Source organism: Panulirus ornatus, chromosome 7 (assembly GCF_036320965.1).
Source record: "Panulirus ornatus isolate Po-2019 chromosome 7, ASM3632096v1, whole genome shotgun sequence".
Lineage (NCBI taxonomy): Eukaryota > Metazoa > Arthropoda > Malacostraca > Decapoda > Palinuridae > Panulirus > Panulirus ornatus.
The window spans coordinates 34548816-34573998 of NC_092230.1; the positions used below are offsets into that span (position 1 = coordinate 34548816).

General features: G+C 41.0%; 2 protein-coding genes across 2 annotated transcripts in view; both read left to right on the top strand.

The window, feature by feature from the left end:
* Positions 1 to 1507, top strand: part of LOC139749320 (serine/threonine-protein kinase 32B) — a 204515-nt gene extending 203008 nt beyond the window's left edge. The window contains exon 11 of the mRNA XM_071663046.1: positions 1340 to 1507. Within this exon, the coding sequence (XP_071519147.1) occupies positions 1340 to 1507 (168 nt within the window). The remainder of the gene's footprint in view (positions 1 to 1339) is intronic.
* A 1814-nt stretch (positions 1508 to 3321) lies between these two features.
* Positions 3322 to 12713, top strand: LOC139749513 (uncharacterized). The gene is made up of 2 exons (XM_071663464.1): positions 3322 to 3507; positions 5128 to 12713. Exons 1-2 carry the CDS (start codon positions 3406 to 3408, stop codon positions 6355 to 6357), a joined length of 1332 nt encoding a protein of 443 aa, XP_071519565.1. The 5' UTR covers positions 3322 to 3405; the 3' UTR covers positions 6358 to 12713.
* Positions 12714 to 25183: the final 12470 nt, after the last annotated feature.

Here is a 25183-nt window from a genome sequence, read left to right on the forward strand (position 1 = left end):
TCACGCTACTCCTCCCTCACCCTACTCCTCCCTCACCCTACTCCTCCCTCCCTCACGCTACTCCTCCCTCACCCTACTCCTCCCTCCCTCACCCTACTCCTCCCTCCCTCACCCTACTCCTCCCTCCCTCACCCTACTCCTCCCTCCCTCACCCTACTCCTCCCTCCCTCACCCTTCTCCTCCCTTAAAGTAGAGACCATATGCGTGTCAGGCTGGCAGTGAACGTCCAGGTGGGCAGGAAACCTTGTGTGTTTTCCCCGTGAGGGTTGAGGCGTGGCGGGCTGGGGTGGGTTGAGGCGTGGCGGGCTGGGGTGGGTTGAGGCGTGGCGGGCTGGGGTGGGTTGGGTTGGGGTGTAGAGGGAAGCAGGTGTGGCGGGCTGGTGTGGAGGGGAGCAGGTGTGGCGGGCGGACAAGTGTGGTGATATATTTTCAAGTTACTCACCAGGACTCACGTAACAACACTTCTCGTGTACAAATGTGGACCACACACTGTAGAGAGAGAGAGAGAGAGAGAGAGAGAGAGAGAGAGAGAGAGAGAGAGAGAGAGAGAGAGAGAGAGAGAGAGAGAGAGAGAGAGAGAGGCTGATCATGATGTGGTAGTCTTAAGTTAGATTAGCTGTAAATACTCTAAGGTATGACACACAGTTTTCCCTCATACCACAATCACCTTCACAGTTACTGAAACACACACACACACACACACACACACACACACACACACACACACACACACACACGTCTAACATACTTCAATATAATTCACCACACACATCCTCAGACCAGCTGACGCACTTCACAACACTCTTTCTTTATAAACACGCACTCTAACTCTCTTTATCCTCACACGTAAAATTTCTTTATAATTCTCACTATAATTCCTTTTAATAATTCAGTATATACCATTCTTACCTCCAGATTCGCTTATCTCTTATCTCTTGTAATCTCCATAAACGTGTGGAACGATTTATGCCAACCTCCCCTTATCTTTCGTTGCATAATTCTTATCTCTCATTCCTAAACACAGATGCTAATGTTCTCATGACTTATCTCTCACCAGAGGGCAAATGTGGGAGCCTTTATCTCCTATCGTTGACCAGGAGGGAGAGGGAATGGCCCGCCGAGGGATGCTGGTGTTCTTATCTTTTATCTCCCCGGCAGGAAGGGGAGGCCCTTGTGTACGAGGGAGGATGCTGGTGTTCTTATCTCCCTAGCAGGAGGGCGAGGCCCTGGTGTACGGGAAGGGGATGCTGGTGTTCTCATCTCTCATCTCCCCGGCAGGAGGGCGAGGCCCTGGTGTACGAGGGGATGCTGGTGTTCTCATCTCTCATCTCCCCGGCAGGAGGGCGAGGCCCTGGTGTACGAGGGGATGCTGGTGTTCAACAGAGAGCAGGAGGAAGCCCGCAAGGTCAGGGAGAGGCGGGAGCAGGAGTGGCAGGCGGAGCTGGAGGAGTCCATGAAGATGTCTGACCCCACGGGACACGGTGAGAGGCAGGGGCAGGTGTTGTAGGTTGTAGGGTGAGAGGCAGGGGCAGGTGTTGTAGGTTGTAGGGTGAGAGGCAGGGGCAGGTGTTGTAGCGGGTACTGCTATACACCAGTTACCTGCAGAAGGTGTTCCTCACAGCTGGGACACACCACAGCGCCTGACATACAACCCTGAGAGTGACTGAGAATATCATATACAGCTGTAGTCTGGCACTCAGTATCAACATACAGTATAGTGTATCATCATATGTCTAAATACTCTTATGAACCAAACTCATCCATGAACACAGAATAGATCAGTCCCATCAGAATAATTCAGTCCTGCCTCCACTTCTCATCGTAAAATTTACTGAATCAATTATAAAAAAAAATATTATAAATATACGAGAAATAAAATATCTGAATACAGCTGTAGTCAATACAACATGAAGCTTTAGGTAATGAGGTGAACGTAGCCTCTGACGACATCTTTTCATCTAGACTTTGACCTTGACCTGTAATGATGCTAATTTCCCAGAGAACGTCTGACCTTAAGCTGTCTCCATTAATACTAACTCCTCAAGACTCTCTATTCATCGCTCACTAATGACCTCCATTTACCTCATTAAGATCGTAATAAATCAGATCTTCTTTCCCCCCCCCCCCCTCATCCCCTGACCTAACTACCCTGGTGACCTGGAACAATTTCGACCTATGACCTTGTCTTACCATCTAGGATGACCTATGATAACTTGAGTTGAACTTCCAATTTCAGAAGCCGGAATAACTTTAACCTATTTTGACCTTTCATAAACCCTAATGACCTACGACCTTTGACCCAGGTGTCTGCAGAGGAACAATTGTGACCCCAAACCAACCTAAATATGACCTTAATTTCTACAAATGTTGATAATTAACCTAATTAACCCTAATGATCTGTTTATTACCTCATTCTAATCATCTGTATCTTATCCTAGAGTTGACTTTGACCTCTGACCTCAATCACCTGCCTATTCATTCCTAATAACCATGGTTGACCTTGATCATTTTCCCCACTTAGGGTGTAACTTCCCCCCCCCCCCCCCCCCCCCCCCCCCCCCCCCCCCCCCCCCCCCCCCCCCCCCCCCCCCCCCCCCCCCCCCCCCCCCCCCCCCCCCCCCCCCCCCCCCCCCCCCCCCCCCCCCCCCCCCCCCCCCCCCCCACAGTAATATAAATCAAGTCAGTAATAAGAAGGTATGATAATATACACTGACTGACCCACCAACAGCAACCATACAAGTACAGTATATAACTCAATCTATAATACGATATTATTTTATATTTTTATTATATATTATTATTTTATATATATAATAATATAAGCTGCAATTGTTCGACTGTATACAATAAAGGAGAAGTCGGCCAATTGACTATCTGCAATAGAGTTCACATGTTTTAACTTTTATATGAGTTTTGGATATGATTTTGATGAAGCAAAACTTCTGTATTGGGTTGATCAACACCGAAGGCGAAGTTTGTTATTAATAATTTCTATATGCCGAATTCTCTACTAAATACATAAAGTAGTAGTCTAACTTGGTAGTTAGCAGCAGACAGTATAATAATAACTATTAAGAATATATTCAAGATGAATATATATATAATATATATAATAATAATATAATAATAATAAATAATAATAATAATAATAATAATAATAATAAAATAATAATAATAATAATAATAATAATAATAAAAATAATAATAATAAACGTCTAAAATTCAGTAATAACATCAATTATTTATACTACCCAAAGACACTAATTCTGGACAAGCAAAACTACTGCCGAAACATAAAACAATACACATGCATAATACCAGAGAAATTAATATAATACAAAATGAGTCAGCCACATTTATCATAGTTCGCCCCTAAGATCCCTCCTGAAGTCCTCGTTTTCTCTGATGTCTCTCGTCCTTCAGGTGAAGGTTCGAGGAACCACGGTCACCATCGAGTCTCCACGCTCCTCCTCCAGCCTCACCAAGAGCAGCACGCAGCAGCTCAAGGTTCGTGCCACACCACACCACACCACACCACACCACCACACACAAATATATCACTGAATGAGTTGGTGTAAATCATTATAATATGTGGCCTCGGGAGCGGTAGCTGGAACCCAGGAGGGTGAAGGTTTAAAGGACCACAGATTTAAGGGTTTGGGGCGCCGTCCTGGAAGGTTACAGAAGACGACATTACTGTACTTAAGTGGGTCCAGTTACCTTAATTAGGGAATGTAAACTTTTTGAGGGTAACGTTGTTGATCAAATGAAGTTTTCTTTATGTTAGCTGGGACGTCACGGCCAGCTGGGGCCCTAACCAAGGCCGTCCCATTGATGATATATATATATATATATATATATATATATATATATATATATATATATATATATATATATATATGTATATATATATGTATATATATATATATATATATATATATATATATATATATATATATATATATATATATATATATATATATATATACATATGGGATCCTGAGCCAGGATCCCATGTTCTCGACCAACCACTAGGGGTAGATGAACAGCTGAATATTTGTGGACCAACTGCCGTAACTAGGATTCGAACCTATGCGCTCGACCCTGAGCGGCCCGTGAATCAATATATCTTGAAGGTCGAATCATCGTAGCCAAGGGAATAATACAGTTTAATATAGTATTCTCAGTGGGTTAGGTTAGGTTATTCCAAGGTTTAAGTTAACATACTCAAAGGGTTTGTATCTTTATGTTACGTTGAAGGAACAGGATACATGTTCCTATATCCCAGTGGCAAGATACATGACTCTACATCCAGGAGCAGGATACATGACCCTACATCCAGGAGCAGGATACATGACCCTACATCCAGGAGCAGGATACATGTCTCCACACCCACATCAATCGTACTCTGACACGTCAAGACCCCAGACTGTGTAATGTTAACCCTGCCACCTGCACTGTAAATATTGTCATAATTACCAGATGGATACACGACCTTTGACCTTATATTGACCTCGGCACAGGGAACGGATTCTTCGTAGCTGTCACAGTTTCATCCATGCATTGTTATATAATATTTACATAACGTAAGCTGCTAGACTGACGCTGCTGTAGTTATAAAGAATTTCCTGTATTCAAGTAACTGTATTGCTCTATCATACTTAGTAATCTGCTGTACTCTAGTCATGTATAAAGTGAAAAAAGTATACATGTTATCCATCAGGTTAGAATGGATGGTGTTATCAACATATAAACTGCATAACATTGCTGTTAATCTTAGTTCTATCACCATTATCACCATCATTTTTATAGTTATCATTATCCTCATTATCATCATCATGAATACTCTCATTGTTATCATTATGATTCCCTTCATTATCATCATTATGATTATCTACATTATCGTCATTATGATGCCCTTCATTATATTGTTTACATTATCATCATTATGATGCCCTTCATTATATTGTTTACATTATCATCATTATCATGCCCTTCATTATATTGTTTACATTATCATCATTATCATGCCCTTCATTATTATCATTGTTTACCTTCATTATCATCACTATGATAACCCTTATCATCACTATGACCGTGGATGACGTCATGTCTTGTGGTCGACAGGAACGTCTTCGGGAGCTGAAGGCAGACCGTCGACGCCAGGGAGAGTCAGCCTCGGAGTCGGAGTACTCGGATGTGACCCAGAGCGATGACCTCACCCTGACCGGCCGGAGGTCACCCAGCCACTCCCCGGGCAAACCAAAGAGGAGGTCAGTCAGCAAGTCACCGGAGAGGTCACAAAGGAGGTCGACCAGTAGGTCACCCAAGCTGTCGCCCAGGAAGTCCTCCACAAGCGGGTCGCCCAGGACGCCAGGTAGGTCTTCCAGGAAGGCAGCTGGAAGGGCCTCCAGAGAGCTCCGGGAGTCCTCCGCTGTGACCCACGAGGGCAGGGAGGAGGCCTCCGCCTCCTTAGCCATTGAGGAGCAGCCTCCAGTCACCTCCGTCGCTCAAGAGAACTTCAGGGAAGATGAAGACAAAGTCCTTTCCAGGCCGGTCTCCCTGCCTGCAGAGGTCAGGCACGAGTTCCAGGAATTTTCCAAACTGAGGATCTCTGAGCCACCGCTGAGCCTCTCCACCACAGAGGACAATGCCTGCGAGTCCAGCGCGTCTGTCCACGACCAGACGACTGCTGCAGAAACGACCAGTAAAACGGCGGAGGATGAAGAGGATTTCCACAAGAGCGTGGAGGATGTTCCCCAGAACACTGCCCTGTCAAATGGCTGTCTCGCTTCAACTCGAATTTCGAGGACGTCTTTGGAGATCCAAGACCTCAAGTTGGAGGCCAAAGTCCGTGATGGTAAAGCTACTGTTCTTCTGGACCAGGGAAGAAGACACTCAATGGAGCCTCGAAGAAGGACGACTGAAGCCAGCAAAAGATTTTCAGAAGGACACAGAAGTTCGTCGGTGACCAGTAAGGCGAATCCAGACACCTGGAGGAGGTCCTTCGAGAGTCGTAGGGAAGTAAGCGAACCTTGTAATAACTCGTCCGATTTCCCAAGAGACTCGTCTCGGATTCTTAAGGATCCGGTGGAGGCGGGCGAGAGCTCCTGCAGGAGGAGTGAGGACTCTGGCGAAGTGCAGACGAAGTCGTATGAAAGTCTGAGGAGGTCATCCACCGACAGTAGCAAGTACTCATCATCTGGAGTTCGTACCATATCCTGTGATGGTACTGAGGACTCATCACACACTCATCACATGACCGAGATTCAGCCAAGTGAGAGTCAGAAGAGCCCATCTGGGTCACCGGACTCGAAGAACGATACTAGTGACGAGGGAATAGAGATAACCTTCTAACAAGCGAGAGGAGCTAAACACAAGAACAAAAGTGAACCTTCCTAGTCTTGATGTGTTCAACTTTCCGGTTCATATCCTTTGAACATGTGTAACACACAAACAAACTGGGATATGTTGAACTTTATCTCTCTACATAAACGTGATGAGGCATCATTAAAAGTTACATAAAGCTGAAGGATATTCGGGATCTTTATGAAATGTGAAGCTAGATGCATGAATGCGAATATCTATACTTCACGCACGAACTATTCTGGACACATTAATCTTGTGATATTTTTTTTCTAAAACTTGTGACGATACAGCTGAAGAACACTTTGAATTTAGCTAGTATAGACATTTTACAGTATTTATTAGTTCTGAGGATTTCTAATGTTACAGCTCTCCATATTCTGTATATACACGTCTAGATAACTTGAATATTACGAGATATGAATGTGTTACCTCACGTACCGGTGTCAGCGAGATTACATACATAGGTCGAACACACGCAATTAATGCCCGGATGTTTCAAACGTGCATAAGTAAATATACATATATATGGAAGCAATGCGTCCCTGACTCCATAGATCAATACAGACATCCTGATCAAGTAAAATATCACAGAGAAAACTCATGACCAAGATCATTCCGTTCATGATCCAGTCACTGATGAACCCATGAGTGACTTCTTCACCTTACAACCCCGGCGCGGAGTCGTGCATGATGATACCAAGTCTGCGGGGCCATCAGGTCATATTTCACTTACCACCAACAAGGTCATCATCGGCAGGTCAACGGGCATTATCATTCTCACCTTTGACCTTGCCGCTCAAGTAGCCCCAGCGTATGGCTAGGTCAAGGTCAATTCCTGTACCAAGCTTAAGCTTTGGGGCATCACTTGTTCCTAAGTTACAGAGAGTCAGACAGCTTAAAGCTTCCTACCTGCCGTTAAACTACGAAGCTAAGTTCTCAAAGCTAAAATTGATTTCAAGCTAAATTCATTAACTTTTCAGGATGATGTACCTCAAGCTAAGTATTAAGCTAACGCATGGAAGTGTCCAAGCTAACTTACTGAAGCACTTAAGCTGATGTACCCAAGATAATTAATCAAGGTGATGTACCCGGGATAATGTACTAAAACCTAATGTACTCAACGTGATGTACTTCAGCTGAAGTACTCAATAAACATCACAGAACCATATTGTCTCACGATAGTACACTCAGCCTTATGCACTCATAAAATCATATACTTAAGCACATGTACTTAAGCTATCGTGTTCAAGCTAATTATACTTTAGCTGAGGTAAAGAAGCTAACATACTTCAGATATCGTAACGAAGTTCTACAGCTAATGTAATGAATGTAACAAACTCAGGCTAATGTAGTCCAGCGAATGTACTCAAGTAAGCATATTAAGGTACTCGCTTGTATGTATGTACTTAAGCTAATGTACTTCAGCTGACGTTTTGAACTTCAGGCATTCAGTGGTCTTTGTCTTGGCTACAGGTCGTACAGACCAACCGAACCCTTGAGGCACGACGGTACGACTCTTGAGGCACGACTGTACGACCCTCGAACACGACTGTACGATCACCGAACACGACTGTGCGACCCTCTAACACAACTGTACGACCCTCGAAAACGACTATACGACTCTAACACGACTGTACGACCCTCGAACACGACTGTATAACCCTCCAACACGACTGCAGGACCCTTAAGACACAGCGGCACGACTTCTGCGACAGGAAGACGACCTTCGAACAAGACGGTATGACTCTCGAACACGACGGAACGCCCTAGAACACGACGGTACGACCCTCGAACGTATCGATACGACCTTCGAGCACGACCGTAGGATCCTTGAGGCAGACGATGTGACTTTTGAAGACGATACGACCCTCGCACACCTCGGTACGACCCTCGGACCGCGGTACGACCCTTGGCTACGATGGTGTGACCTTTCAAACCAAGCCGTACTGGTCAGGTCAAAGGTCACGCTATCATACTGAAGGGTCGTTTCATCGTGCTTAAAGGTCGTATCATCGTGCTCCTAGGTCGTACCGTCGTGCTCAAGCGTTGTGTCGTCGTGGCCAAGAGCTAAAGCTTTCTCAGTCGAGGCACATGGCCTAAGCTGCTAGACAGGATTAAGTCGTAATCAAGCTGGGAAAAAAGCTTGGGACAGCTTAAACAAGCTGTAAAGGAGGCTTATGGTCTTTAAGATAAGCTGGAACACGAGCTTAAAGCCTCTCAAACAAGCTGTAAAGGAGGCTTATGGTCTTTAAGATAAGCTGGAACACGAGCTTAATGCCTCTCAAACAAGCTGTAAAGGAGGCTTATGGTCTTTAAGATAAGCTGAAACACGAGCTTAATGCCTCTCAAACAAGCTGTAAAGGGGGCTTATGGTCTTTAAGATAAGCTGAAACACGAGCTTAAAGCCTCTCAAACAAGCTGAAAAGAAGTCTTATGACTCAGATAAGCTACTAAAAGCTTAAGACCTATCAGATGAGCTTGGAGGTACGTGGTCTTATAAGCAAGCTGGGAGAGGGTATTATGGTCATCAGTCTTCACCAACCCCTGCTCGAGACACAGGCTTATACAATATTATGAGTCTTATTACGAGCTGGGAAGGTCTCGTTGCCGCTACCAAGCTGGGGGTAAGAGCATTATAAGCTCTATATAAACAGGCTAATGTAGGAAAGCGATACAGTACGTTGTTACAGGAAACAGAAACGAATTTTGAAATATGAGTCTCATAGAGGATTATGTATTAGGAGTCTCATTCACATCTTGTGGGGAAACAATTAGAATACTGTATTCATGTACCAGCATTATATCCACATCTTGTGGGGAAACAATTAGAACACTGTATTTATGTACCAGCATTATATCCACATATTGTGGGGAAACAATTAGAACACTGTATTCATGTACCAGCATTATATGCACCGACACACTAATAAGTCTACGACATTAGGGATGTGTGTATTAGACTATAGAGACTAATGAATAAGAATAAACTCTATCATGAAGGCTGATGATGATGATGAACCAGGCTCCAAAGCATAATGAGAAATGTTCTAACGAGTCAGATATGTGTGGTTAAGTAATTACACTGATCGGAATTGTGTTAACTGATATGTAATGACCAGGAGTTAAATACATTTAACAGTTTATACTTATATATTACCAGACAGTTATACAATGTATGTAGTCTGATGATCTACTGGTGTGAGAAATACTAAAATACAAAATTACTTACAGAAAAATGATAATACACAAAATTACTTCCTGTACTTTAAAATTACTTCCTGTACTTTACATAGATCTCACCAACCATTCAGGATACAGCAGAGTTTAACAAGTGGTGTGATACACATATAAACAAGTAGTTACAGGTGATAACTGTGAGGCATACAAGACAATGAACTATGGATATACGTCATCATAATACAGGGTGATTACAGCAGTGATGATCATTATGTATTTCTTAATGATGATACGTCAGTGGACACTGAAATGTCCCGTTCAGGATACAGCGACGTCCTGTGATGATACAGTAGTGATCTATGACGGATACAGCAGTGTTTCATGACGGATACAGTAGTGATCTGTGACGGATACAGTAGTGTTTCATGACGGATACAGTGGTGATCTATGACGGATACAGTAGTGTTTCATGACGGATACAGTAGTGTTTCATGACGGATACAGAATAGATCTGTGATAATACACAGTAGTTTTATTTGATGGATACCAACACTGTCTATGATTGGATGCGGTGGCTATCACTGCCAATACAGCGATTTCCTACAAATGATACAGTGACTTCAAAACGCAGAGAAACGGGAAAGAAGAGAAATGCCAGTTACAAAAAAGACACTGTAAACCTCTCATTGCAGTATACTGAGTCTACCTGTAGCAGTATACTGAGTCTACCTATAGCAGTATACTGAGTCTACCTACAGCAGTATACTTGGATCTGTCAATAGCTGTAAACTGGGTCTACCTGTAGCAGTATATTTGGGTCTACTAACAGCAGTATAGAGTTTACTTAAAGCAGTATGCTGAGTCTACTAATAGCTGTATACCTGGGTCTACCTAAAGCATTATACTGAGTTTACTGATATCATTATACCGAATCTACCTATAGCAGTATACTTGGGTCTAACAACAGCAGTATACTGAGTCTATCTATGGCAGTATACCTGGTCCACCAATAGCTGTATACTGAGTCTACTAAGAGCAGTATACTGAGTTTGCCTATAGCAATATACTTGGGTCCACCCATAGCAGTATACTGAGTATACCTATAGCAGTATAATGAGTGTACCAATAGCAGTATACCTAGCCACTTGGAGCCTAGTATAATACGTTCTTCACTCTTATTATCTTCTCTAAGATTACGTATTGTGAGGCCTTTATCTTATCTTATCTGTCGTTGCATTTCAGTCATTACTAGGTCACTGATATACTGATAAGCTTTTATACTTCAATTTATTCAGTGTTATATAATTACTTTAACTCCACTTTGTGTGTGATATTCATGAATGATTCTTTGATATGATGTCATTAAACCCCAGTATACCCTGATATGAAATGATAATATGCCCTTATACCCAACTATATCCAACTTTTGTATGATAGTATATCAGTATACCCCAGTAAGCCTAACATTGGTATGTTAGAATGTCAATGTACTTCAGTATACCCAATTTTGGTATGCTACCATACCAGTATACCCCTTTGGTATATTAGTATGACAGTATACACAACTTAGGTATACTACTATATCAGTATACTCAAAGTTAGTGTGCTAGTATGTCAGCACAACCCAGTATATCCAACGTGTGTATGCCACTATGCAAGTATACCAGGATTTGGAATATCAGTATGCAAGTATACCCCAGTATACTCAGCTTTGGTATGCTAGTATACCAGTATACCCCAGTATACTCAACTTTGGTATGCTAGTATACCAGTATACCCCAGTATACCTAAGTAAGCGTTATATCATCATTGATTCTAAATTTGCTTTTCTCATACTCATGGAGAGATCCAAAAGACATAGTATTACCTATGAACTTAATAATTATTAATTGATAATTAATAATAAATCAATAATTATCACAACGGGAGATTAACAGAAACGGTAAATAACAGTAACTCATACAGAGAACCGTAACAGCTAACTGCAGTGTTCATCCAGTGATAACAGGATATGGTGAACACAATGTTCATATTTTTTGTTCAGTAAGATGAACAGCTCAGGAGACCAGCTATAACTTTAGTATCTTATCTTTAGTGTAAGATAAAGATAGCACACAGGACTGTCATGGTTACGTGTGAAGACAACAGGATAGAGAGGTAATGATGTAGACAGACGGATAGACAGATGCAGACAGACGGATAGACAGATGCAGACAGACGGATAGACAGATGTAGACAGACGGATAGACAGATGCAGACAGACGGATAGACAGATGCAGACAGACGGATAGACAGATGCAGACAGACGGATAGACAGATATATAAATGTACTTTGAAAATGTTTATAGATTCCTCATCTGGTGCCAAAGAAAATGTTCATTGTATGAATATTCTGGTGAATATAGATAGAAATTGTCACCAACGTATGACCAAAGAATATATATATATATATATATATATATATATATATATATATATATATATATATATATATATATATATATATATATATATGAAATATGGTTGGCATGGGAACATATCGACTGAGAGGTCAAGTAAATGGTTTTGTAAATAATAATGTCATTCATGTTATTAATCATAAGTGTCTAGTTTCCGACCTTTGTATAGTTCCTCTTCTCTCCACAAGATGGCATCAGCCAGCGCTCGCTCGCCAAGTATGTGATACAAGGTGTTTGTTCGGTTCTGTGTTCGTTCCTTCTCTTGTTTCCAGCCGGGGATACAAGTCTCTAGCGTAGTTACAAAAGTAGGAGTCTCTTAACTCCTGTGTGCCATGCACCCGTGAAGAGAGGCTCTGTGTTTACAGTGTGTCAGTGCCATCTATGATCCTGCTGCAGAACTAGGGTTCCAGAGGTTCACTTATGTAAATAGAAGGTCAGCGCCATCTCTGATCGTGCAGCAGAACCATGGCTCAGGTAGTTCATCTTAGAGTGATCACTAACTTCATAATTGATCTCTGGTTAATCTCTTGCCCCCAGGCCGAGGCTAGGATCATTTTGATCATTTTGATCATTAGTGTAGTCAAAGATCTTATCATCATTAAACCATCTAACTCTTTAGATATTTAGATAGTGAGAGTAACTGTATGGAAAACTCAGAATAATTTTATATACACACGTCTATATAAATAATTAAATCCTTAAAAAAAAGTGTTTTTAACTCCATTACCCTGTAGATAGAGACGATATGCCGTTATGATATCAGAGAATACCGTATGTAATCACTTCATCACATCATTAAATTACACACACACACACACACACACACACACACACACACATATATATATATATATATATATATATATATATATATATATATATATATATATATATATATAGAGAGAGAGAGAGAGAGAGAGAGAGAGAGAGAGAGAGAGAGAGAGAGAGAGAATTTCAAAAGGGAATAACTGGTGGTGATGGTGGGGGGGAGGGGTGGGGGGGTCAGTCACCTGGGGACGTCTAGGGACGTAAGTGAGGTCAGGTCGGAGTCCCCTGCAGGTGTGGTGTGGCTTGTTACTCTCGAGTTATGGAAGTTACTGGGTGGCCGTTGGCAACTCAAGGGTGGGCCACTTTGATAACTGTTTCTTTCCTTACACCTCGAAACTTTGGAACTCTCTACCATCTCATGTCTTTCTATGACCTGGCACAGTATAATAGACACGGTTTATCACTTCCTCCAAAAATCGTAAATACTCTCCCACTGAGAACCCTTTGTTCACAACTACGTATTGAGATCCTGAGATGAATACCACGCCGGAGGAGGACCTAAAATAAACAGTGTCTGTAAGGCTTGTCCTGAGGTCTGTGTTGGGGGGCCAGTAACCTCATACCTTCCCAGGAACCATCCCTGGTCGGTCACCCTGCGGTACACATCAGTTGTATGTTCACCAGTGTGAGGTTTGACGTCCAGTACGTAGCCAACCCAGTGGCCACTCTACGTCCACACTTCATCATGGACGCCTCTGTGTCTCGTGTGTCCAGCCACAGTACTGTGTTGCAGCTGCTGCTGGTTCTCCTATGATGACACCCTTTCAGGATGACGCTAAGATACACCCCCTCCAAACCCTCCCAGATTACGTCATCCTCAAGACGTAATATGGAAAGAGAATTGTAATTTTTTTCCCCCAGTGTTTCAGCGCCTGTGAGCACCACTGTAAGGTGATTAAAACAGATCAATCAAATACTGGCAGAGACCCAACGTGGACCATATCCAGGCGAACCTTGTTTTAGGGCCGGCCCTCCTGCCTTCATGTACACCAACGTACAAATGTGTGTACACAAGATGAAAATTATCATGTACACCAACATACAAATGTGTGTACATGAGATGAAAATTATCATGTACACCAACGTACAAATGTGTGTACATGAGATGAAAATTATCATGTACACCAACGTACAAATGTGTGTACACAAGATGAAAATTATCATGTACACCAACGTACAAATGTGTGTACACAAGATGAAAATTATCATGTACACCAACATACAAATGTGTGTACACAAGATGAAAATTATCATGTACACCAACGTACAAATGTGTGTACATGAGATGAAAATTATCATGTACACCAACGTACAAATGTGTGTACACAAGATGAAAATTATCATGTACACCAACATACAAATGTGTGTACACAAGATGAAAATTATCATGTACACCAACGTACAAATGTGTGTACACAAGATGAAAATTATCATGTACACCAACGTACAAATGTGTGTACATGAGATGAAAATTATCATGTACACCAACATACAAATGTGTGTACACAAGATGAAAATTATCATGTACACCAACGTACAAATGTGTGTACACATGATGAAAATTATCATTCGTCAAAAATATTACAAAACATAAAAGTTGAATTTAATTCACTGGCTTTCGTTACCATTCAAATGAATCTGATACATACGTGTCTCTGAGCGAAAACTTGTGGTGTCCTGGCCACACCACCTGGTCTCACATGACACACATCAAACTTTAACACAATAAAGGAAGGAAAGACAACATGATTATACTGATAAAAGGACAATAAAACTTCTACAGTAATCTATGAATTAAAACATTACAATTCAAATAGTTATTTACTAAATTAAAACATTACAATTCAAATAGTTATTTACTAAATTAAAACATTACAATTCAAATAGTTATTTACTAAATTAAAACATTACAATTCAAATAGTTATTTACTAAATTAAAACATTACAATTCAAATAGTTATTTACTAAATTAAAACATTACAATTCAAATAGTAATTTACTAAATTAAAACATTACAATTCAAATAGTTATTTACTAAATTAAAACATTACAATTCAAATAGTTATTTACTAAATTAAAACATTACAATTCAAATAGTTATTTACTAAATTAAAACATTACAATTCAAATAGTTATTTACTAAATTAAAACATTACAATTCAAATAGTTATTTACTAAATTAAAACATTACAATTCAAATAGTTATTTACTAAATTAAAACATTACAATTCAAATAGTTATTTACTAAATTAAAACATTACAATTCAAATAGTTATTTACTAAATTAAAACATTACAATTCAAATAGTTATTTACTAAATTAAAACATTACAATTCAAATAGTTATTTACTAAATTAAAACATTACAATTCAAATAGTTATTTACTAAATTAAAACATTACAATTCAAATAGTTATTTACTAAATTAAAACATTACAATTCAAATAGTTATTTACTAAATTAATCAGACAAATATCAAAGTTCCTTCTTTCATGTAATGTCAATATATATATATATATATATATATATATATATATATATATATATATATATATATATATATATATATATATATATATATACAGAGACCTAATTATACACAGACCTCAGTATACATAAACCACTGTTTCAGAGACTACAGTGTACTCAGACTACAGTATACGCAGACTACAGTATACATAGACTACAGTATACACAGACTACAGTATACACAGACTACAGTATACATAGACTACAGTATACACAGACTACAGTATACATAGACTACAGTATACATAGACTACAGTATACATAGACTACAGTATACACAGACTACAGTATACACAGACTACAGTATACATAGACTACAGTATACATAGACTACAGTATACATAGACTACAGTATACATAGACTACAGTATACACAGACTACAGTATACATAGACTACAGTATACATAGACTACAGTATACACAGACTACAGTATACATAGACTACAGTATACATAGACTACAGTATACATAGACTACAGTATACACAGACTACAGTATACATAGACTACAGTATACACAGACTACAGTATACATAGACTACAGTATACACAGACTACAGTATACATAGACTACAGTATACACAGACTACAGTATACATAGACTACAGTATACACAGACTACAGTATACATAGACTACAGTATACATAGACTACAGTATACACAGACTACAGTATACATAGACTACAGTATACATAGACTACAGTATACATAGACTACAGTATACATAGACTACAGTATACATAGACTACAGTATACATAGACTACAGTATACATAGACTACAGTATACATAGACTACAGTATACATAGACTACAGTATACATAGACTACAGTATACATAGACTACAGTATACACAGACTACAGTATACATAGACTACAGTATACACAGACTACAGTATACACAGACTACAGTATACACAGACTACAGTATACATAGACTACAGTATACATAGACTACAGTATACACAGACTACAGTATACATAGACTACAGTATACATAGACTACAGTATACATAGACTACAGTATACACAGACTACAGTATACATAGACTACAGTATACACAGACTACAGTATACATAGACTACAGTATACACAGACTACAGTATACATAGACTACAGTATACATAGACTACAGTATACACAGACTACAGTATACACAGACTACAGTATACACAGACTACAGTATACATAGACTACAGTATACATAGACTACAGTATACATAGACTACAGTATACATAGACTACAGTATACATAGACTACAGTATACATAGACTACAGTATACATAGACTACAGTATACATAGACTACAGTATACACAGACTACAGTATACACAGACTACAGTATACATAGACTACAGTATACATAGACTACAGTATACACAGACTACAGTATACATAGACTACAGTATACACAGACTACAGTATACACAGACTACAGTATACACAGACTACAGTATACACAGACTACAGTATACACAGACTACAGTATACACAGACTACAGTATACATAGACTACAGTATACACAGACTACAGTATACATAGACTACAGTATACACAGACTACAGTATACATAGACTACAGTATACATAGACTACAGTATACACAGACTACAGTATACATAGACTACAGTATACATAGACTACAGTATACATAGACTACAGTATACATAGACTACAGTATACATAGACTACAGTATACATAGACTACAGTATACATAGACTACAGTATACATAGACTACAGTATACATAGACTACAGTATACATAGACTACAGTATACACAGACTACAGTATACATAGACTACAGTATACATAGACTACAGTATACATAGACTACAGTATACATAGACTACAGTATACATAGACTACAGTATACACAGACTACAGTATACATAGACTACAGTATACATAGACTACAGTATACATAGACTACAGTATACACAGACTACAGTATACATAGACTACAGTATACATAGACTACAGTATACATAGACTACAATATTAGCCCTCCCACAATACCACAACTCCTACAGTATTATAATTCCCACAATATCATAACTCCTACAATATTAGAGTACCCATGATAACCTAACTCCCACAATATCGTAAAATCCTCAGTTTTATAAAAACCACAATATTAGATCCCTCACAATATATGATCTCTCACAACAAAGGTTACAGAGATAGAGTTCCCAGAGCTTACTTAAAGGAGACACGGTAGATTTCCCCACACATGAGTTGTGAACCATAACCCAGTGAACCGTGGTGGCTTCAGGTATTACCCAGGTCAGGTGGCTTCAGGTATTACCCAGGTCAGGTGGTCAGGTATTACCCAGGTCAGGTGGTCAGGTATTACCCAGGTCAGGTGGTCAGGTATTACCCAGGTCAGGTGGTCAGGATATCCTAATATATCATACGTGTGTCCCCACCCAAGTTCCTCCATGTAACTCTCATCTTTGTGATCCCTGGTTATTCTTGTGGTCATCATTTTATCGTAGTCGATCAGTGTCATCATCCATGAAGTGTACCAATCCCCCACTCCCTGAGATTGATCATATGGGGGCGTGTTGGCACCACGACCGCTACTCTCGCGTCCGCTCGTGAGCGACACCCTCCCCACGCACACACATACACACACACACACACACACACACACACACACACACACACACACACACACGTAACGTTTCCTTTCTGCAAGGTGAACCTTGTGATTACAAACGACTTCCTCAGTTCATCTCTCTCTCTGTTGTGTTGACTTTTCCCTCACGTGATACTTGCTTATGTCATTATCTTACTTGCTTACTTTATGTTACTGACGTAATCTACATATACATTTCCCCTGTTCCTGGTCTAACATCATTATCTGTCATAACTTCCATATTTATCTTGCTTCACTACTCGTGTTACTTACTTTCTTAAATCAATTTCTTATTCATCAAACCTTATTACTTGAATTACTTTCTCGTCCATCTTATTATCCTTATTCATCTACATCCTTCATCATGACACGTCTTTACGTGTGTCTTAACATCTTCTTCATCCGACTTAATATATCTGATCTAATATGCTTAACCTCACCACTCTCCGGTCAGCGAAATGTTCACCAAATTTCTACCGTATGTCAAAGTTGCATAAGACCGGAAGTTTGCTGATGTAACGCTCGAGTTCACCAAGTGAAAGTTAAAAACGTACTTGGAGCCACCGTCCAGACAGCCTCTTTTCGTTTCTAAGGGAAATGATTAAAAACAATTTGAAATACAATCGTAAAATTTACAGAAGAAAATGAGGTGATAATTAACTACAGACACTGGTTTCGAAATGCCATACCGTGTTTAACGAATGTTATATATTTCTTGGCATATAGTCAAAATACCCTGAGGTTATATATGATGAAGACTTCTTAAAAGTCTTCGACACAGCACTAATGCTTACAAACAGAGACCAACACGTTGTGATAGATAGGGGGAGACGTGCGTCCGACTGGCTCCACGTGATAAGTGGGGTGCCACAAGGACCAGTCTTTGGACGGCACATACTTTTCTTGGTCTGTGACAGCGACCTGAAGACATGACTCACTTGAAGAACTACAGCATTTGACGACGACAAGAAACAGAACATGTCGTCCAGTGTATGGAAGACGGTGTACAGATTCAACGCGATTTACGAATACTGTTGGAATTGATGGAACGGAGAGAGAGAGAGAGAGAGAGAGAGAGAGAGAGAGAGAGAGAGAGAGAGAGAGAGAGAGAGAGAGAGAGAGAGAGAGAGAGAGAGAGAGAGTAAATGAGAGTCATAGTCAACGAAATTCAGTTTAGACAGATGCGTAGAAATGTATTCTGGCGATAGAAGCATCGGGTCATGAATATAAAATATTCAGTTAACTATTGTTGGAAATAATTGAAGGAATAGATCTTGGCGTGTTTGTTAGTGGTGACCTAAGGCACGATAAAACAATGCCTAGCTATATCTAATATAGCCAGCGGAATGATCGATTTCACGGATAGAAACTTACAACAGAAAATAAAGAATAAATTATTTACTCCTTACAATGCCTTGGTCAGACTTCTCTTGGGTTACGCTACACAGGTCTGGTCACCAGACTTGATGAAGGATGAGAGAGAAAAAAAAAATAGAAGTAGATAGAAATAATGAAGAAAAGAGCAACAAAACTAATTCTATCTCTGAGAGATAAGCCTTAAGAAGAAAGTCTTGCGGCTAAAATTAATCTTTCTAAAGAACCACAGAGCCCGAAGCTCTGGAGATATGATGAAAGTTTTTGAAACATTCAATGATTTTGACAACATAACATCCCAAAATTAATCAACATTATTGTACAGATACAACCATCAGATATAACAGCATTTTTTTTTTTTACATAACGTTGTTACATAACATTGTTCAACACTGGTGTAATCTACCACAAGAGATAGTCAATCTATCATCAGTAAATTGGCTTGTCTTCAGAATGAAACACACACACACACACACACACACACACACACACACACACACACACACACACACACACACACACACACAAACTTAGTTACGGTTTAAAAATAATATTTTTTCTACTACATCAGCCCTGAGTCTCCTCCCAGGCCCACCTAAGCAAGTGGAGTAAGGAATTCTTTTTTGTCGTTTACACTTTCATATGAAATTCCCATGGTAGCATACCCTCTCCATGCAACATGGTGTTCCTCCGCAGTTTTCCTCCAGTCGGCTGTTGAGCCGGAGGGAGAGGTGGTCGTGTAGGTACCGTCCACTTCACTAATCTGTCTCTCTCTATATATGACTAGGAACCTGGGTTCTATGACTGCCCTCCAGCAGATAACCTTGTGATATACAACCAGATCTCCCATCATCTATCCTTCCCATGTATCTATCTTACTTTCTTACTTACTTCCTTGCTTATCTTACTTACTTCCTTGGTTATCTTACTTACTGCCTAGGTTATCTTACTTTCTTACTTACTTCCTTGGTTATCTTACTTCCTCAATCATTTCACCCCCTTACTTGTCTTAACTTATCTTACCTCCAAATCTAACTTCCTCACTTAACTCACCTTCTTACACATCTTACTTTCTTAAACCATCTTTAACCCTCTTTCTTATCTTACTTTCTTATTTCCCTTACATTTCTTTACTGACCTCATCCCCCCCTTACTTATCCCCCCTCCCCCCCTGACCTCACGTGACCTGCTGACCCACCTAATAATACCTCTCTAACAGACCATAACTTCAACACAGTGGTGTGTGGTACAGTATTTCCACTTTACACTTGACAGGATTCTACTTATACTTGAGGGGTTCTGAGCCTCCTGTCAGACGCACGGTGATGAATTGGCAATTTGCGGGCAAAAATGGAGAAGGATTGAGAAGGAAAATCGTGAAAATTGGTTACATAAATATTATTCGATGGTCGAAGACAATTTGGGCCAATTTACGTGTTTTCCTGGTACCTGGTGGTGGCCCAGGGCTTGTGTTGATGGATGTGTGTGTGTGTGTCTGTGTGTGTGTGTGTGTGTGTGTGTGTGTGTGTGTGTGCTTATTGGCGTTTCTGTTCTTATCTGTGTATGCGTGTCTGTATAAAGTGTGCTTTTATGTGCACATGTGTTTGAATTCATATATATATATATATATATATATATATATATATATATATATATATATATATATATATATATATATGAAAACAAGAAATCAACGAAAATTTACATATAGCCTTTCCTATACATACGAACAGACATCTCTGAGTACGTACATAAGGACGGCTGACACTACGTACGGACGTGGAGCTCTTATGGACGAACAGTCTCTCCCCCGTCCGTAGATGAGTCTCTGGCGTATATATAGACAGTACGTGGTACTTGTTTATATATATATATATATATATATATATATATATATATATATATATATATATATATATATATATATATATATATATATATACACATTCAAACATATACACACTATTAACACGTGCACATAAATGCACACTTTATACAGACACGCATACACAGATAGGAACAGAAACCCCAATAAGCGCACACACACACACACACACACACACACACTCACACACACACGCCTGTGTCATGATTGGTGTGGAGCTTTTCATGTTGTGGGAGGATATGGTTATGATACCCTGAAGGAGCCACGTTTTCTGAGTTACGTTCTCCATATCGAGATCTAATATCGAACCTTGGTGTCATAACAACACCTACAGGAGCTTCATATCTACGTCCTCCGTCACAAACATGCCTGCACGGAGCTGGTGGTCTGTTGCTGTATGAATTCCTCTGTATCTTTGCATGTTGTGGTGGTGGAGGGCGTCCCATCCTGCCACGGGTGGAGGCGCTGCAGAGCTTCCTTCGGGGAGACGGTGTGTGTGTGTGTGTGTGTGTGTGTGTGTGTGTGTGTGTGTGTGTGTGTGTGTCAGTCCCCAGCTACCTGGTGGACGTAACTGGCACAACGGTATCGCCACCGGCAGACTCGACCCCGGTGGGTCGCCAGGCCGGAGTGAGGCAGCAAGAGGAACGTCTTGGTGGCGCCGCCGCTCTTGTCCCAGACTCACACCTGAGGTGTGTGGTGAGGAGGCGACTCACGGGAGATGACCGACCACTCTGGAGCAGGTGTTGCTGAGGACGTGTGAGTCATGGTGAGGACGTGTGAGTCATGATGAGGACGTGTGAGTCATGACGAGGACGTGTAAGTCATGATGAGGACGTGTGAGTCATGATGAGGACGTGTGAGTCATGATGAGGACGTGGGAGTCATGATGAGGACGTGTGAGTCATGAGGGGTCGTAGTGCAGGGGCCAGCTGACCTCAGTGGGGCGACCCAGGACCACTGGGGGTCTCTAAGTCTTGCACAAACTGCTTCATCTTCCATGGTGTATGGTCGTAGTGCGTCTTGCCATTGATTGGAGTATTTGGGTTGGTATTTCTATAATACCATTAATCATGACTCGCTCATTGGTCTGTAAGTCCACTAGATATGGTTCTAGGTTGGATTCTTCATACATCCGGACATCTTGGTCTTTGGTTAATAGCGACCAGCATCCTCGACCCTGCCCAGGGCTCGTCCACCTGGCGGGGATTGCTATATGAGGTGTCATTTCCTGACGGTGTGACACTCCTCCCATGTTGTGAGTGCCTCCCATACCTCACTTCCCTCCTTACTCTATATTGTGTTGTTCCTGAAGCATCTGTTTCTGTGAACCATCTTGCTCTACCTCCGCCAGCCGCCTCTTGACCAGGGTCGCCTCATCCCAACTGTCTCACTGAAAAACCCTGACACTCTGTTATGTTCTCACTCTCTTAATGATTCAGATGTAGTTATAATGCACAAAGACTGTGATTCTGATTCGTATATAGTCATATGTTTCTTACTCGTCCCACTAGTCAGTTCACTGGTGTTTACAGACAAGCTTTGCTTTGTAGCATGATTTTGATCTACACATTCTTCTCTACAGTTCCACCATTACACTTCGTTGTAGCTCAGCCTCTTATCATCTGGAGGTAGGATGTAAGATCGGGCGTTCTACATTGTCAACACTGAGTCTGTTATGCCAACAACACGGGCGTGGCTCCTTCCCACACTCTCCTACATTATCTTGGCCTCAGGAGGATCACTGTGATTCCTCAGTCCTGGTCCCCTAGTGGAGCCCTGCTCCTCCTAACGCCTCCCGAAAGTGTCCGCGACTCCCTTCTGAGCCTTCTGCTGCTACCCGAGCTGCTCCTCAAGCCTGGAGATCAAGCATTCCTCCTCCACTCCATCACCTGCACATCTTCCCAGGAGGGAATCGTCACAAACTCCGTCCCAAAGTATCACATCCACAAACCGGGTTGAAGACGTTGTTCGTTCACCTCATCCAGCTCACCTGGCCACGGCTGCTGGCCAGGCTATACCGACGTGGGGTACTACAGCAGGAAAAGTATGTGACGGAGAATTTATGTGAGTTTATGACGCCAAGACTGCGCCATCTATGGTCTTAAGCCCAAGTACGACCCCAATCTTGCCCTTGACCTAGTTACAACGTCCTGTAACTCCTCTGGCATTACACACGTACGAATAATACCCTGGAATACGTGATGACCCCCTTACCCAACTTATGATATCCCGACACTGAATTATGACCCTATAGACCTATCTAAGGTGCCATTATCCCATTCCTATCACCCTAAGCCTACGTTTGGCAGACGGGCTTCTGTGGTAGGCCTGACCTACGACATTCTTAACTATGGCACCCATGTCTCATATGGCACCACTGACCAGGTGGACTCGAGAACCAGAGGGAACGGTATGAGACCAGGTGGACTCGAGAACCAGAGGGAACGGTATGAGACCAGGTGGACTCGAGAACCAGAGGGAACGGTATGAGACCAGGTGGACTCGAGAACCAGAGGGAACGGTACGAGTCCAGGTGGACTCGAGAACCAGAGGGAACGGTTCGAGTCCAGGAGGACTCGAGCCAGGAATAAGGAGTACGAGACCAAGGATTCGAACTCTGGAGGAAACAATTTGAAACTTGGTCACCTGAGCCTAGATGATGGCGGGTCACATCTGGTAGCTGGTCACGTGCAGGATACAGCTGGTCACGTGCAGGATACAGCTGGTCACGTGCAGGATACAGCTGGCTACGTGCAGGATACAACTGATCACGTGCAGGATACAGCTGGTCTCGTGCAGGATGCAGCTGGTCACGTGCATGATACAGCTGGTCACGTGCAGGATACAGCTGGTCACGTGTAGGATACAGCTGGTCACGTGCAGGATACAGCTAACAAACTTGACATAATGATAACAGACTTGTCATAAATGGCTAACAGATTTGCAGCATAAAGCTAACACACTGGCAACCGAAAGCTAACACACTCGCACCATAAAACTAACATACTAGCAGCATAAAGCTAATATACTAGCAGCATAAAGCTAACATACTTGCAGCATGAAGCTAACATACTAGCAGCATAAAGCTAACATACTAGCAGCATAAAGCTAACAATTCAGCAGCATAAAGCTAACATACTAGCAGCATAAAACTAACATACGAGCAGCATACAGCTAACATACTAGCAACATTGAGCTATCAAAGTGACAACAGAAAGCTATCGAAGTGACAACAGAAAGCTAACACACTAATAATATAAAGCTAACACACTAACAACATAAAGCTAAGACACTAGCAACATAAAGCGAAGACACTAGCAACATACAGCTAAGACACTAGCAGCATAAAGCTAACACATTAGCAACATAGAGCTAAGACACTAGCAACATAAAGCTGAGACGCTAACAATATAAAGCTAACACACTAGCAACATAAAGCTAAGACACTGGGAACATAAAGCTAAGACACTAGCAATATAAAGCTAACACACTGGGAACATAAAGCTAAGATACTTGCAGCATAAAGCTAACATACTAGCTGCATAAAGCTAACACACTTGCAGCATAAAGCTAACGTACTGGCAACATAAACCTAACACACTAGCAGCATAAAGCTAACACATAAACAGCATAAAGCTAGCACACTAGCAACATAAAGCTAACATACTGGTAACATAAAGCTAAGACACTAGCCACATAAAGCTAACACACTGGCAACATAAAGCTAACATACTGGCAACATAAAGCTAAGACACGAGCCACATAAAGCTAACACACTGGCAACATAAAGCTAACATACCGGCAACATAAAGCTAAGACACTAACAGCATAAAGCTAAGACACGAGCAACATAAAACTAACACACTGGCAACATAAAGCTAAGATACTTGCAGCATAAAGCTAAGACACTAGCAACATAAA